Source organism: Eriocheir sinensis, chromosome 2 (assembly GCF_024679095.1).
Source record: "Eriocheir sinensis breed Jianghai 21 chromosome 2, ASM2467909v1, whole genome shotgun sequence".
Lineage (NCBI taxonomy): Eukaryota > Metazoa > Arthropoda > Malacostraca > Decapoda > Varunidae > Eriocheir > Eriocheir sinensis.
The window spans coordinates 18961211-18974903 of record NC_066510.1 but is presented as its reverse complement, the minus strand read 5'-3'; the positions used below and the strand labels follow the sequence as shown (position 1 = coordinate 18974903).

At 49.7% G+C, this 13693-nt stretch overlaps 1 protein-coding gene across 1 annotated transcript in view; it reads right to left on the bottom strand.

Moving 5' to 3' along the window:
* The window catches only part of LOC127000829 (protein Skeletor, isoforms B/C-like), a 159059-nt gene that overhangs the window by 33237 nt on the left and 112129 nt on the right, over window positions 1-13693 (bottom strand). Inside the window, exons 3-4 of the mRNA XM_050864894.1 lie at window positions 13425-13574; window positions 5670-5751 (exon numbers count right to left, since the gene is read on the bottom strand). Coding sequence (XP_050720851.1) covers window positions 5670-5751; window positions 13425-13574 — 232 coding nt within the window. The remainder of the gene's footprint in view (window positions 1-5669; window positions 5752-13424; window positions 13575-13693) is intronic.

Here is a 13693-nt window from a genome sequence, read left to right as displayed (position 1 = left end):
AGAGAACATTAACAGTAAATCCCACCCTGATCCCCCGACCCTTGGAATATTGATTCTCTTGCCATTCCAGACTCCCTCCTGCCTCGCCACCACCACCACCACCACCACCAACACCACCGCCGCCGCCGCCATCACAACCATTCCGGTGTTCTGCTGTCTGCGCCTCGCCTCCCCTGCGACGACGGTGACAGACGACGCTCACGGCAGGGTGAGGCGCGCTGCTGACGGGGCTTAAGACGGGGATCCTGAGGGGCGCGTTCCTAGGTCCGTCCAACGTGTGTGTGTGTGTGTGTGTGTGTGTGTGTGTGTGTTGTACCGCCTCTCCAATCCTCCTGCCGGGGTTCAAAAGCGTATTGGTGGTGGTGGTGGTGGTGGGTGAGAAGGTGGTGGCAGGAGAGGGAACAGAACAAAAAGCATAAAAAAGAAAATATGGAAAAGAATAATGATGTTGATAAATGATGGCGGTGATGATGATGACAGTAATGATAATATTAATATAATACTCATAAAAGAATAAGTTAAAAGATATCGCAAGGTCGCTAAAGCAATGATAGGAATGACGATGAGGATGTCAAGGAAAATGATGGGAAGACAAAAAAAGAAAGAAAAAAAAGAAAAAAAGAAAATAAATAGGAGGAAGAGAAAGAGGAAACAGTACAGATGTGAAAGAGGAAGGAGAGGTAAGAGATATAAAAGGCACTGCAGAAAAAAAAGTAAAGCAAAGAAACGGACATGAAGGATGAAGAAGAATCGTAAAAGAAAAAGGAGGAGAAGGAAAGCAAAGAGAGAGAAAGGGAGGGACATGAGAAAAAAACAACAGTGAAAATACTAATGAGAGAGAAGGAGGAAGAATCGTGAGAGGAAGATGAGGAGGAGCGCAAGGAGAGAGAGAAAGAGAGAGAGAAGAGGAAGAAAATGCAAAGAATAAGTGAAAACGATAAAAATAAGCTGACGGAAGTGAAGGAGGAGGAAGAAACACTGTAGGAAAACGAGAAGGAACGCAGAGGGGAGAAAATGCGAGAAACGAAAAAAAAAATTGTATTAATAAACCCAAGAAAGTGTAGGAGGAGCAAGAATCATAAGAGAAGAAGAGGAGTAAAGCAGGGAGTGGAAGGGAAGAAAATGCGATGTATGGGGAAAACTGAAAAAAAGTGCATAAGGATAACGGGAAAAGAGAGAGAAGACAATACGAAAAAATAGGGAAAAACGTGAAAAAGAGAATAAGAAAACGTAAGGAAAATAGTTAGAGATAAGAAAGGGTCAAAGAGGGAGAAGGACAGCAATACAGAACGAGTAAAAAAAAATAACACCGAGGATAAATGCAATAGTACTGATGATGATGATGGTGGTGGCGACAGTAGTAGTAGCAACAGTAGTAGTAACGGTAGTAGTAGTAACGATAGTAGTAGTAACGATAGTAGTAGTAGCGGTAGTAGTAGCAGCGACAGTAGTAGTAGTAGTAGTAGCGGTAGTAGTAGTAGTAGTAGCGATAGTAGTAGTAGCGGTAGTATTAGTAGCGATAGTAGTAGTAGCGGTAGTAGTAGCAGCGACAGTAGTAGTAGTAGCGATAGTAGTAGTAGCGATAGTAGTAGTAGCGGTAGCAGTAGTAGCGATAGTAGTAGTAGCGGTAGTAGTAGTAGCGATAGTAGTAGTAGCGACAGCAGTAGTAGCGACAGTAGAAGTAGCGGTAGTAGTAGTAGCGATAGTAGTTGTAGCGACAGTATTAGTAGCGAAAGTAGTAGTAGCGGTAATAGTAGTAGCGGTAGTAGTAGTAGCGATAATAGTAGTAGCGGTAGTAGTAGTAGCGAGAGCAGTAGTAGCGGTAGTAGTAGTAGCGAGAGTAGTAGTAGCGACAGTAGTAGTAGCGATAGTAATAGTAGCGATAGTAGTAGTAGCGACAGTAGTAGTAGCGATAGTATTAGTAGCGGTGTAGTAGTAGCGATAGTAGTAGTAGCGGTAGTAGTAGAAGCGGTAGTAGTAGTAGCGATAGCAATAGTAGCGACAGTAGTAGTAGCGACAGTAGTAGTAGCGGTAGTAGTAGTAGCGATAGTAGTAGTAGCGGTAGTAGTAGTAGCGACGGTAGTAATAATAGTAGCGATAGTAGTAGTAGCGATGGTAGTCGTAGCGGCGGCGGCAGTGGTGGGTTCTCCTGGTTGCCTCGTGAAAGGGTTTGAGAGTTGGGCGGCCTTGACTCGGCAGCCCACAATGCATCAGCTCGGTTAGCAAGTTTCAGGTACTCTCGCCCTCCGGAGAGTGTGAGGACCGACGCGCCGGCACTAGACGACAGCCACCGAGGAGGGAGAGGGATGAAGAGGGGAAGGGAGGGAGAGGAAGGGAGGTAGGGGGAAGGAGGGAGAGTAGATGTAAAAGAACGGGGGAAGGGAAGAAAGGTGGAGGAAGGTTAGGGAATGAAGAGAATAGGAGAAAGAGGAGAGAGGAAGGGAAAAGGGAGAGAAGGTAAAGGAAGGTCAGGGAATGAAGCGAATAGAAGGAGGAGAGAGGAAGGGAAAGGGAGAGAAGGCAAAGGAAGGTTAGGGAAGGAAGAGAATAGGAGGAGGAAAGAGAGAGGAGAGAGAAAGGGAGGAGAGAGAAGGGAGAGAGAGATTCAAAGCTATTGGAGATAAGCTCAAGACTTCTGCAGCCTCACACTAGAGCTGGGTCGCGGGGCTTTATTGCATCGGGAAGGACTTACAATCTTGCTATGCTAATGGGGAAGTTAACGTGTTGCTAAAGTTAAACACAGAGCAATGGATTGGCAATGAAGTTATGTATTTTCAACTCAAACAATGCGGTGAGAATACCCCATCACTGCGTACATGTATAGTAATAATCACAGTCTAAGGTATATACACAATCATTACACTTCTGGTTCGAATTTTGACGGACTGTGGGTATGATGTGGATGCAGTCTCTCTCTCTCTCTTCCCCCAAGGCCACCATAGCGTAACAGTCGACGTCATTATTTGTGGCGGTAATTCCTCAGCTTTCCTTCGTCTGTCTAACAGGCTCCTCGGGGAGACCAACAAGGCCCTCCCCGCGTGTTCCCTCGCGGCCTCCAACCTTCCTCCTCATCCCCCCCGTAACCTCCAGCCTCTACCCTCGGTCTTCCGCTTATCAGCTACTTAATATCTTTTTCCCTCTGTGTGGCTATCTGTCTATATAATTGTGTCAGTATCCCGTTCCTCAACTTCTGTATGTATGTGTATATGTCTATGTGTCTGTATGTGTTTATGTGTGTACGTCATGTATATATGTTCATGCAAAAGTATATATGTGTATGTATATATCTTTGTATCTGTCTACACGTCTATTTTCAATATGTGCTAATTATTTTTTGCTGCCCATAGCACCGGGTGTCTCTCTTCAGGAGCCTGGTGGACGGTCCCAGTCCGTTAGTGGCGCCGGCGAATCGTATCTAAAGTGGCTGCCGTGACATATGCTCTTGGCCCATGCTGCCCACCGGTGCTCCTCTTGACCAAAGCCAGTGAAGTCTAGGGTTGAGTGATGATATGGACAGCATGTGGGTAGTCTGCTATAATCTATGTATATGTCTGCATTCCGTTCCGTGCATTATTCCGTTCCTCAGCTATGTTATATATTTGTATCCGTCTGTATGTCTATTTGTCTAGCTGTACCCCCCCCCCCCCACCCCTCTCTCTCTCTCTCTCCCCCCCCCTTGACCCCTCCTCCCCTCGCCCCTCAAGGCCACCATCGCATAACAGTCGACGTCATTATTTGTGGCGGTAATTCCTCAGCTTTCCTCCGTCTGTCTAACAGGCTCCTCGGGGAGACCAACCAAACCCTCCTCGCATTTTCCCTCACCGCCTCTAACCTCCACCCACCTCCCTCTCCCTGCCTTCGCGCCTCTACACTAACTACTAACGCAGAATCGACTTTCTCTCCTTACATTTTTCTACGTATATCCCTTCCTCATCATTACGGAGGCTGGTTTGTTTACGGGAAATCTTCACTCGAGTTTGCTTGGTAGTGGCGACTTGTGTTTTCTTTTAACGGTAATTCTAGAAACGGTGTTCTCCTGTGAAGCTTGATGACGAAGGAGAAAGAGAGGCTTTATTAGGCGTGAAGTACGGATGAGCTTGACCCTGTAGGAATGTGTAGGTACTGTAAGGAGAGCAAGGACGTAGAGATGGGCAGTGAAGGGGGGACGGGCAGTGAAGGGGGGACGGGCAGTGAAAGGAGGACGGACAGTGAAAGGGGGACGGACAGTGAAGGGGGACGGACAGTGAAGGGGGGGACGGACAGTGAAGGGGACGGACAGTGAAGGGGGACGGACAGTGAAGGGGACGGACAGTGAAGGGGACGGACAGTGTAGGGGGGACGGACAGTGAAGGGGGACAGTGAAGGGGGACGGACAGTGAAGGGGGACGGACAGTGAAGGGGACGGGCAGTGAAGGGGACGGACAGTGAAGGGGACGGACAGTGAAGGGGACGGACAGTGAATGGGGGACGGACAGTGAAGGGGGACGGACAGTGAAGGGGACGGACAGTGAAGGGGGACGGACAGTGAAGGGGACGGACAGTGAAGGGGACGGACAGTGAAGGGGACGGACAGTGAAGGGGGACGGACAGTGAAGGGGACGGACAGTGAAGGGGGACGGACAGTGAAGGGGACGGACAGTGAAGGGGACGGACAGTGAAGGGGACGGACAGTGAAGGGGACGGACAGTGAAGGGGGACGGACAGTGAATGGGGGACGGACAGTGAAGGGGGACGGACAGTGAAGGGGGACAGTGAAGGGGGACGGACAGTGAAGGGGGACGGACAGTGAAGGGGACGGGCAGTGAAGGGGGACGGACAGTGAAGGGGGACGGGCAGTGAAGGGGACGGACAGTGAAGGGGACGGACAGTGAAGGGGACGGACAGTGAAGGGGGACGGACAGTGAAGGGGACGGACAGTGAAGGGGACGGACAGTGAAGGGGGACGGACAGTGAAGGGGGACGGGCAGTGAAGGGGGACGGACAGTGAAGGGGGACGGACAGTGAAGGGGGGACGACAGTGAAGGGGACGGACAGTGAAGGGGAACGGGCAGTGAAGGAGGGACGGACAGTGACGGGGGACGGGCAGTGAAGGGGGGACAGGCAGTGAATGGGGGACGGACAGTGAAGGGGGGACGGGCAGTGAAGGGGGGACGGACAGTGAAGGGGGGACGGGCAGTGAAGGGGGGACGGACAGTGAAGGGGGGCCGGGCAGTGAAGGGGGGACGGACAGTGAAGGGGACGACAGTGAAGGGGACGGGCAGAGAAGGGGACGGACAGTGAAGGGGACGGACAGTGACGGGGGACGGACAGTGAAGGGGGGACGGCCAGTGAAGGGGAACGGACCGTGAAGGGGGACGGACAGTGAAGGGGAACGGACAGTGAAGGGGGACGGACAGTGAAGGGGACGGACAGTGAAGGGGACGGGCAGTGAAGGGGGGACGGGCAGTGAAGGGGGGACGGGCAGTGAATGGGGGACGGGCAGTGAAGGAGGGACAGGCAGTGAATGGGGGACGGACAGTGAAGGGGGGACGGGCAGTGAAGGGGGACGGACAGTGAAGGGGGGACGGGCAGTGAAGGGGGGACGGACAGTGAAGGGGGGACGGACAGTGAATGGGGGACGGACAGTGAAGGGGGACGGACGGTGAGGGGAAAGGGGAGGCAGCACTTACTCGTCGGGGGAGTCCAGCGGGTAGCGGATCAGGTGTCCCTTGGGGTTGGGTTGGCTGCCGTTCCCGATCCAGAAGAACGTGTCTGTGGGAAGAGGAAGTCACTGTTGTTAGTTAAGAGTCAAGGCACGACTTTATGAAGACTGTTGTGAAAAAGAGGAAAGCAGTAAAACATCGAAATAAAGTACAATAAAAACGTAAATGAGAAAAAGACTAAAAAAAAAAAATCGAAACAAAGAAGGTTACTGTATTAGGAAACGATTTTAAGTTATGTTTAAACTCAAGTTGTTGCAAAAGTCGATGAGTTTAAAATAATGAAGTTTCTGACAAGTTAATTGAAAAGCCATGGAACTTGAAGCCCGTCAAGATCGTGCTCCTGTGCGCACACACACACACACACACACACACACACACACACACACACACACACACACACACTTATTTATTACCACTTGCTATTTTCGTTGTGGCCAGGATCGGTATTTTCAGACGCTTCCGCCTCCCACATGAACTATTTCCAAAGTCCAAAAAGGAGATCAATCGGGGTTATCATGAGTGGTTTTTCACAATCATAGCATAGAAGAAGGGTCAAACTACCACCAGGGCCATTAAACTACCCCTGAAAATTCCCCAAACTCCCACTAGTCTTCCAAATATGTCGAGGTTCTGGTCTGGCGGTTTCTCTTTCTGTTCTTATTAGTCCCAACACCTATCTCTTCCCCTCATATGTAAGCTATAGGTAACAGATGAGAGGAAAAAATAGGTGTTGGGACTGTGTGGCAGAGCAGAGGGGAGAAATGGACCCGCGGGAGCCAACGCCAAAAACGGTCTCGAAAATTTGGTTTCACTATAAAGCCCTGCCAAATGTGGGTGTGTGAGCCCTGAAGTGTTTGAGAATAAGGTTCCAGAAGTACTTTATCCTTTTCATATTTTCCGTACATGTGCAAAAACCTTACTCCTCTCTCTATAAATATGCCTGTCTGTGTCATTTTCTCTCTCTCTCTCTCTCTCTCTCTCTCTCTCCCCCCCCCCCCCTTGGTTCCCCGCCACGCAGGTAAAACTTGAGTTAATTGGTGTAATGTTCAACAGTTAGCAGGTATTAGGGGGAGCCACCTATCAAAGAGGCAATTTAGGGGTCTTCCTCTCTCTCTCTCTCTCTCTCTCTCTCTCTCTCTCTACTCCAAAACTTTCTTTATCCGTAGCTCTCCGACGCAACAGAACACCTCGCTTTGTTCCTTACCTACCCTCCGTCTCTCCCCCCCTTTATCCCTATCATCTCTTGACTCCCCTATCTCTCCATCCACCCTCATTATCCACCGCCACACATTACATTTCCTTTCCTTGCCCTCCTTAATCATCAAACTCCTCTCCACTTACGGTATCCTTACCTACCCTCTGTCTCTCCTCCTTTATCCCTATCATCTCTTGACTCCCCTATCTCTCCCTCCACCTCCATTATCCACCACCAAGTCCACTCCACTTATGTTACTTGTTCACGGCAAACGAAGTCGTACCTCGTGCACTTGTTTCCTGATTTCGAACGATGCAAAAAGAGTGCAGTTAGGAAGTAAACGAAAAAAACTGTAATAGATGTAATGACAAAATTATTTAAAGCGGTTCATACTCCGTTATAAGAAAAGAGTCAGCCAGAGATTTAGCAACATAACACATGGAAACAAAATACTTCGCTGCTATCGCCTAAGCATAGTGACGACATGAAGGAAAGACGTCTGAGCTGCGATAGTTTATAAAGGTAAAGGTAAAGCTGGGAGCTGCGCGTGGCGGCGGTGATCATCTCCGTCCCGCTGCCCCTTTGACCCTGTGGTGCGAGAAAACCCTTAACCCGACACAGGGCCAGTGTAACATTAGGGTTGCCACATTTACCTTCCCTATATTTCCCGAAGTACCAATTAAGCGAATATCCCGAAAGGCAGGATGAGGGAACAGAGCAGATTCCCGGGAAGGTGTGAAGTGGCCAGCGGTGTAAGTGGTGCCGCTTAGTGAATGCCGCGTTACTAAGGAGAACAGTGTTTTTTGATGCTGCGTGCCGACCAGTCCAGGAAGGTAAGTCTGGCGGAGATCATTCTGCTGCGGGAGCCCTTCAGACGGTAAAACAACCATATCATCTCCACGTGGCTGCTGCGTTACTGATATGATGTGTGTGTTCGTGTGTGTGTGTTCGAGTGTGTGTGTGTGTGTGTGTGTGTGTGTGTGTGTGTGTGTGTGTGTGTGTGTGTGTGTGTGTGTGTGTGTGTGTGTGTGTGTGTGTGTCAAGACAGATAGATAGAGATTGATGTGCAGAAATAGATAGATAGATAGATAGATAGATATATATATAGATAGATAGATAGATAGATAGAGAGAGAGAGAGAGAGAGAGAGAGAGAGAGAGAGAGAGAGAGAGAGAGAGAGAGAGAGAGAGAGAGAGAGAGAGAGAGAGAGAGAGAGAGAGAGAGAGAGAGAGAGAGAGAGAGAGAGAGAGAGAGAGAGAGAGAGACCAGCAGCAGCGCGACTCATATTGTCACCTGCAATGGCGAAAACATGAATCAATATGATCCTCTTAATCTAATAACCTCAACTAATGTAAGGGAGGGAGGAGAGGGAGAGAATGAGAGAGAGAGAGGGAGGGAGAGGTAAGGAGGAGGCACATGGAGGGTCTAAGAGGAGCGAGAACGAATTAGGATTAAGAGGGGCGAGACGAAATTAAAAGTGTAGATGGAAGAGAAGAATGAAGAATGGAGAGGAGGGAGAGAGGAAGAGTGGGGGGCAGGAGGAGAGGGAGGGAGTGAGAGAGGGGGGCAGGAGGAGAGGGAGGGAGTAAGAGAGAGAGAGGGGGGCAGGAGGAGAGGGAGGGAGAGAGAGGGGGGTGTAAAGGGAGGAAGACGGGGAGTGAGAGACGGAAAGAGAGAGGGAGGGAGGGAAGAATAGAAGAAAGGAGGAGGGAGAGAGGGAGGAAGTAAGAGCTTTTGCGGAAGGCATAAACCTAAAAATGAGAGAGAGAGAGAGAGAGAGAGAGAGAGAGAGAGAGAGAGAGAGAGAGAGAGAGAGAGAGAGAGAGAGAGAGAGAGAGAGAGAGAGAGAGAGAGAGAGAGAGAGAGAGAGAGAGAGAGAGAGAGAGAGAGAGAGAGAGAGAGAGAGAGAGAGAGAGAGAGAGAGAGAGAGATAACTACCTCACTTCAACCCTTGTTAACTATCCTCCGCCAAACTTTTGGGGTCCTCTATTGATAAACTTGTTTGCCGAACTTCGAGTCCTCAGGTGATGCCGGTGCGTACAGGAGGAGAAGAAGGAGGAGGAGGAGGAGGAGGAGGTAGTGGTAGTGGTGGTGGTAGTGGTGGTAAAATAGGTGGTGGTGGTTTTGGTGGTGGGGGAGGAGGAGGAGGAGGAGGAGGAGAAGGAGGTGGTGGGGGAGGAGGAGGCTGAAGAGAGAGGGAGAGATTGAGGGAGGGAAAGGAGTGAAGAGGAAAAATATGTGAAAATGAAAAGGAGGTGAGGAAGACGGGGGGAGGGGGGGCAAACATTGAAGGAGAAATGAAGGAAAGCAATAGAAGACGGGGAAGGGTGTGAAGGATAGAAACATGATTGGAGAAAGAAGGAGGAGGAAAGAGAAGGAAGGGGAGGGAGAATGAGAAGGGAAAACGAAGAAGAAGAGGAAGGGAAAGGAGAAAGAGGGAAGAACACATGAAAAAAAAAGAGAGGGGAGGAAGGAGGAGGATGTAAGGAGAAAGAGGGAAGGAGGGGAAAAAGAAGAACACAGAAGAAGAAAGGGAGAGAGGAAGGGAGAAAAGGGGGAGAAGAAGTGAGAGGAATAGGGAACGAAGAAAGGAGAAAGAGGGAAGGAGGGGAGAAAGAAGAACACAGTAGAAGAAAGGGAGAGAGGAAGGGAGAAAAGGGGGAGAAGAAGCGAGAGGAATAGGGAACGAGGAAAGGAGAAAGAGAGAAGGAGGGGAGAAAGAAGAACACAGAAGAAGGAAGGGAGAAAGGAAGGGAGAAAAGGGGAAGGAGAACTGAGAGTCATAGGGAACAGTGGTGGTGGTGGTGGCGGTGGTGGTGGTGGTGACGGTGGTGGTGGTTCAGAATCAAAAGAGGAAGCCGTGATTTGATATATTGGTTTGATGAGAGTGGGGGATTTGAACTGTGGGGTAAGGGAAGGGAGTTGGGGGGGAGGGAATGGAGAGGAGTAAGGGAGTGTGGGGGGTGAGGAATGGGGATGCGATGGAGTGGAGAGGCGAGTGGGAAGGTGAAGGGGGAGTTGAGGGGAGTGAGAGGAGGGGTGATAGAGTAGAAAGATCAGTGAGAAGGAGTGAGATAGAGAGAGGGTGAGGGAGTGGACAGATGATACTAGATGATACAGGAACAGGTAAATCAACTTAATTCAGAGCTGGACGGGTTGAGGATTGAACTGAGAGCCGAAACATCTTGAGAGAGAAGAAATGGATGGAAAGAAGGACCAAAAAAAAAAAGAAGAGAAGAAAAATAATATCGTGAGAAGCGAGAAAGAGAAGGAATGAAAGAAAAAGATTATATAATGCTAGCCCATGTGGTGTTTCTTTTTTCTTACTTTTTTATACAGGAAAGGAAGCAGCTCAAGGGGAAAAAAAAGCCTGGAAAACACTGCCCCTACTGTCCTCCTTCCCCTTTTTCCATTCTTCTTCCTCTGTTATAAGTAAATATATGTAATGCCAGCCCAAGTGTTCTTCCTTTTTCTCACTGTTCTCCCTCCCTCTCCATTCTCTCCTAGCTCCCTCCTTTACTCCCTTCCTCTATTATAAGTAAATATATATAATGCTATTTTATGTGTTGTTCCTTATTTTACCATTCTCTCTCTCTCTCTCTCTCTCTCTCTCTCTCTCTCTCTCTCTCTCTCTCTCAATGCCACCTCATGTGTTGTTCCTTTTTCTCTCCATTCTCTCTCCCTCTTCATTCTCTCCTAGCTCCCTCCTTCAGTCCCTCCCCCCGTTACTTTCCGACCATGTGTTGTTTCTCTCTATCATCCCCCCTTCTCTCTATTCTTCCTAGCTCTCTCCTTCAGTCCCTCCCGCCGTTACTTTCCGCCTTCCTCGCGCTGCCCCTTTCCTTCCTAATTCCCGTAATGGTGACGCCGCGAGCAGGTAATCACAGCACTCAATATACATTAATCACGGGCAAGACGCGAAGGGTTTTGTGCTTTTGTGGCGACAGTGTCAAACTTTTTCTGGTCTTGTGAAACGCGTTAGATTCTCTGCTAAGATTTAAGTACGCATTTACTTTCTACTTCCATCCCACTATTTCCACTGACAAGCTTGGCGCGGTGGGATGTTCTAAGTAATGCCCTTCCTTGACTCGTCCCCGAAGTAAATCACCCGGAATCGTCTTTAGAATCAAGGAAAAGCATACGGGTGATAGAAGGAAAATGATCTTGCGTTCACCTCTTTTGTGCTGTGATCGCTCGGCCACCATCTAACCCAACATATATTTCTCATCTCTCATTTTTTTTCTGGTGGGTAATACGCTTAAAAAACCGTACTACTCCGGAAAAGCAAGGAAAAGGTTTAGACTCAGCTGCTGCGTGAGGATACGAGTGAAGATTAGAGAAAAGAGCGAAGGAACGAATCATCAGAGGAAGATAAGAAGAAAAATTGGTTTGATTGTGTATCGGCAAGGTAGCGAGATAGCGAGGCGGGTGAATAAGCTGAGAGGAATGGGAATGAGTAAGAATGGAGTAATGAGGATAGGGAATGAGTGATGCGGGGACAAGTGAATGGAAGATGGTTGGTGAGTGAGTGAGTGAGTGAGTGAGTGGGTGAGTGAGTGAGTGAGTGAGTGAAAATGGTAGTGCGTGAGTGAGAGAGGCAGTGCGTGAGTGACAAGGGAAGTGGGTGAGGGTGGGTAGATGAATGAGTTAATGGATGAACGTGTGAAATAGTGAATGAGTTAGTAAGCCAGTTATTGATTATGATGTGAGCGAGTGGATGAAGGAGAAACAGTGAATAAGTAAATGGATGACCGAGAAAGTGGATGAACAAATGAAGTAGTGAGTGAGTGAAAGCGAGTGAGGCAGTAGTGAGTGAGTATGAGAGTGAGTGAGTGAGTGAGTGGGCAGTAGAGGGTCGCCGTGAGTGGCACTGAGCCGGGAAATTAAGACCCGTCACGCCCCATCCAGGTGAGAGAGAGAGAGAGAGAGAGAGAGAGAGAGAGAGAGAGAGAGAGAGACTGTTACGTACCCTCACTCACCCCCCTTCTCTCTCTCTCTCTCTCTCTCTCTCTCTCTCCCTCCCTACTCGGTCGTCGTCCTAATTTCTTTCCTCCTCAGGGCGTTCAAAGGCGTCGTTTCCTTGCGGGGTTTCCTCATACCTGAAATCTGAGGTTTCTGATGTAATCCCTGTTTGGAAAAGTCCCTAAACAGGATTTACTCAGAGTGTGGAAACGCGGAGCCCACAGACCCTCGCGAAGCTTCCCTCGTCCCTTCGTTCGCGGTTCATATCCCTCAAGATGGAAAGACACGGCACCCGCCACTGTCATAAGGGTGAAAACTCCCTTGAAATCATATGATCTTTATCGATTCCAGGCCGCGGGGAGGCGCCTTGTCCCTGGTTGTCGGAGTGATCAATGGCGCTGGCCGCTGAACGAATCCTAAAGACGCATTATCTCCCGTTTTTTGTCCGTTTCCCGCCTTAACTGCGCGCCGCTGGCCAAGTTAATCACCAAACTCTTTAATGAGCTTCGCCTCCAGCCCTTTTCCCGAGCTCTTAAATGGTGACCGCTGCGTCCCGGGCCTCGCTAGCTCCTACGCCGCGCCGAGGAGCCGTGACGCTGCTGGTGGCTTGCGGCGGAGGTGGTGAAGGGCCGCGGCGGTGGATGTGTAACAAGAAATCGCGGCTCCGTGATTTAAATTCTATCTTTCTGCTCCATTAGTCTGATTACGGGGGTCGGCGTCCTCCTCATGGTCCGGGCCGCCTTCTGCGTGTTCTCAAAAGGCTGGTCCAGGGCCGCGCGCCTCGCCCCGCCGTGTTATTATGAGCTACTCCACCCGAGGGCTCTCACGGGTCGAGCTTTTTAAAGAGGCACTCTCAAAGATGCTCTCAGGAGTGCATTTCCCTAAGTGGCCCTTCCCCCCTCCCCGTCCACCCGCCCCTCCACACCAATTCTCTCGGTCGCGTGTCTCATCCTTCGCTCGGGAGTGTTAGGGAGCGCTTATCTCACTTTTCTTTGAGTTATCGGCGCAGCGGTGCCTAGTGATGCGTGTGCGGGGATGCCAGCGGCTGAGGGAGCGCGGTGTGGTGTGATGTAGGCGTAAGAAAGCGTCGCGAAACCTTTTAAATGTTCCTGGATGCTTATTGCCTTTTATTCCTATATACAAGTCGATTTCATTCCAGTACTTCGACGAATCAGCCAGATACGACTACTCTAGCTGCTCTGGTAACACAACAACACTACGGAATATAAATGACAGCAAAAAGAGAAGTGTAAAGATTCTCAATTCTGCTTATAGCCCGAATTTCTACACGCATCGGCACCACAACAGCTGACCTATTTGAAAGGCCCCTCGTAGAACTCGCTAGGATTTGCATGGACTGTTTTGTGATGGTAGTGATAGTTTTACACGACCAATACATCGTGAACGGGAAAAAACACCCAGAAAAGCCCGGTTAATCTTCTCTGTGGCTTTGAAAAAATAGTTGTAGTGGGAGATCCATATACGTTTAAAAATATGGACCTTTGTCTCTCTAGAGGTAAGATCGACTACAGAAACAGCTGCGAGAAATCCCCATCAGCACCTACCGGGACTCCTGCCGTCGAAGGTGAAGTTCTCGATGAAGAGTTTGTCCTCGTCCACGGCCCAGACCTTGCCCGAGGCCTGGTGTTCGAACGTCTCCAGCGGGCCGACGTACGCGCCCTTCCGACGGTCCCTGTTCGGCTGTCCGGTGGCATCTGTGGGGCGGAGGGGGCGTGTTAGTGGCAGAGGTGGTGGTGGTGGTTGTGGTAGAGGTGATGATAATAATTATAATTGTGGGATGGCTGCGTGTGTGTGCGTGTGCGTGTGTGTGTGT